General features: G+C 62.1%; 1 protein-coding gene across 1 annotated transcript in view; it reads left to right on the forward strand.

The window, feature by feature from the left end:
- GZMM (granzyme M (lymphocyte met-ase 1)) overlaps window positions 1–639 on the forward strand; it is a 5,970-nt gene extending 5,331 nt beyond the window's left edge. The window contains exon 4 of the mRNA XM_011993050.1: window positions 289–639. Coding sequence (XP_011848440.1) covers window positions 289–509 — 221 coding nt within the window. The 3' untranslated portion in view covers window positions 510–639. The remainder of the gene's footprint in view (window positions 1–288) is intronic.
- The last annotated feature ends 2,239 nt before the right edge of the window (window positions 640–2,878 follow it).

Below are 2,878 nucleotides of genomic sequence, written 5' to 3' on the forward strand. Positions count from 1 at the left end.
CACCCGGGCAGGCCCCTGGCTCTCCCGTTCCTGGGGAGTCCTGCCGGGGGCTGGGGGTCGGGGACCACTGGCGGGGGCCCCATTTCTCAGGTGTAGAAACTGAGGCTTAGGGAGGTTTAGCGGCGCGCCCAAGGCCACACAGCCGGGAAGCAGCGAAGCTGTGGCTTCTCCAGCAAGGATGATCCGGGGTGGGAAGAAGGAGCCCTGTTCACAGGGCCAGTGGGAGGTGGGAGGGGACGCGTGTGCGCTGGGACAGCCCCTGTGTCTCCTTGAGCCCGGGGATAACAGGCCCAGCCCTGCTCCCCTCGTCCCCTCGGCGGGCGCAGAGGCTGAGCCGCAGTGTGTCATCCCCGCAGGGTGACTCAGGTGGGCCCATCGTGTGTGGCAAAGACCAGGTGTTGGCCGGAGTCCTGTCCTTCAGCTCCAGGGTCTGCACCGACGTCTTCAGGCCCCCCGTGGCCACCGCCGTGGCGCCTTACGTGTCCTGGATCAGGAAGGTCACCGGCTGATCCGGCCTGATGTCCTGGGGTGACCGGGACTGCCTCACTCTCTCCACAGGACCCCCCGCCTCCAGGGCTGCAGCAGGGTGGGTGAGGACAGGTGGGAGGGACAGGGAGGGACCAATAAATCATGATGAAGGAATGCTCAGAGCCTGAGTCCCAGCCGCGTCTGTCCATGCTGGCTGTGCGGCCTCCGACAAACCTATTTCCCTGGGAATTTTATTATTATTATCATATTGAGACGGAGTCTCGCTCTGTCGCCCAGGCTGGAGTGCAGTGGCGCAATCTCAGCTCCCTGCAATCTCCACCTTCCGAGTTCACGCCATTCTCCTGCCTCAGCCTCCCGAGTAGCTGGGACTACAGGCGCCACCACCACACCCGGCTGATTTTTGGTATTTTTAGTAGAGACGGGGTTTCACCTTGTTGGTCGGGCTGGTCTCGAACTCCTGACCTCGTGATCCGCCCGCCTCGGCCACCCGAAGTGCTGGGATGACAGGCGTGAGCCACCGCGCCAGGCCCTTCCCTGCTTTAAAAAGGGAGGTTGTGACTCCCAAGGCTTCCTCCAGGAGGGGGCGGCGTTGGCCAGGCCGGGAGCGGCGTCCAGGTCTGCAGGCCAGCAGGGTCGCGCCCGTCCTCCCCGCTCCCCGCCGCTCTTGGGGCTGGGCCTTGAACAGCGTCTCGGGGGTCTTCTTTTTTAGTAACAGCTTCATCAAGCTACGACTCACATAGCAAAGGGGTCCCCCTGCACACTGCGGTTCAGGGGCCGTGAGCACCTTCACAGAACTGGGCAGCCACCACCGTGACGTGTCATCCCAGCACCCCAAAAACAGGCCCGTCTCTACTGTCACCCCAGCACCCCGAAAACAGGCCCGTCTCTACTGTCACCCCAGCACCCCAAAAACAAGCCCCATCCCCATTGTCATCCCACACCCCAAAAGGAGGCCCCGTCCCCACTGTCACCCCAGCACCCCGAAAACAGGTCTCTACTGTCACCCCAGCACCCCGAAAACAGGCCCATCTCTACTGTCACCCAAGCACCCCAAAAACAAGCCCCATCCCCATTGTCATCCCACACCCCAAAAGGAGGCCCCGTCCCCACTGTCACCCCAGCACCCTGAAAACAGGCCCGTCTCTACTGTCACCCCAGCACCCCGAAAACAGGCCCATCTCTACTGTCACCCCAGCACCGCAAAAACAGGCCTGTCTCTACTGTCACCCCAGCACCCCGAAAAGAAACCCCGTCCCCACTGTCACCCCAGCACCCCGAAAACAGGCCCGTCTCTACTGTCATCCCAGCACCCCGAAAACAGGCCCATCCCCACTGTCACCCCAGCACCCCGAAAACCAGCCTGTCTCTACTGTCATCCCAGCACCCCAAAAGGAAGCCCCCACCCCCATTGTCATTCCAGCACCCCAAAAAGAGGCTCTGTCCCCATTTTTATCTCAACACCCCAAAAGAAGGCCCCATCCTGTCATCCCAGCTCCCCAAAAGGAGGCTCGTCCCCATCAGCCGTCGCTCCCGTCCCCTCCCCAGCCCTGGTGCCCACACATCCCGGTCCTGTCTCTGGATGGGTCTGTGCTGACATTTCATGGAAACCGGAACACACCGCATGTCCTGTGGCATCTCCCTCAAGTGGCACCCGCGCCGCGGCCTGGGTCCGAGCCGGGTTCCTGCTCCGGGGTCACAAGCTCCAGCTCGTGGGGGGCCTCGCTGCGTTTGTGGGTGCACATCTGGGCAGGTTCGTCTGCGTCCGTCGGTGCGAAGCTTTGCTGAGAGCCGCCTGTGCGTTTTCGTGTGGACATACGGCTCCTTCCTCCTTCCTCCGGATTAGACCCGTGGGGTGGAATCTCGGGCTGTGCAGTGACTGTGTTTCAGCGCCGCACTGTTTTCCTGCAGAATCTTTTAATTTCACTACCAACACTTCCTTTCTTTCTTCCTTTCTTGGAGATGGCGTCTCGCTCTGTCACCCAGGCGGGAGTGCAGCAGCGTGATCTCGGCTCACTGCAGCCTCCGTCCCCGGGTTCACGCAATGCTCCTGCCTCAGCCTCCCGAGTAGCTGGGATTGCAGGCGCCCGCTACCACGCCAGGCTAATTTTTTGTATCTTTAGTAGAGACGGGGTTTCACCGTGTTGGCCAGGCTGGTCTCAAACCCCTGACCTCGTGATCCGCCCGCCTCGGCCTCCCAAAGTGCTGGGATGACAGGCGTGAGCCACCGCGCCCGGCCTCAAACACTTTCAAACATAGTGCAGTCGGACACACAGAACGATCGTGGAGTTCACTGTGTCCAGGGTCCCTCCCGTGTCACCCCAGCGCAGGTGGGCAAGGCGACTCCCCGAACACCTGCCCGTGCGCATGCCAGCTGGGGCAGGGCTCCCTC

Source organism: Mandrillus leucophaeus, unplaced genomic scaffold, assembly GCF_000951045.1.
Source record: "Mandrillus leucophaeus isolate KB7577 unplaced genomic scaffold, Mleu.le_1.0 Scaffold423, whole genome shotgun sequence".
In the NCBI taxonomy this organism is placed as follows: Eukaryota; Metazoa; Chordata; class Mammalia; order Primates; family Cercopithecidae; genus Mandrillus; species Mandrillus leucophaeus.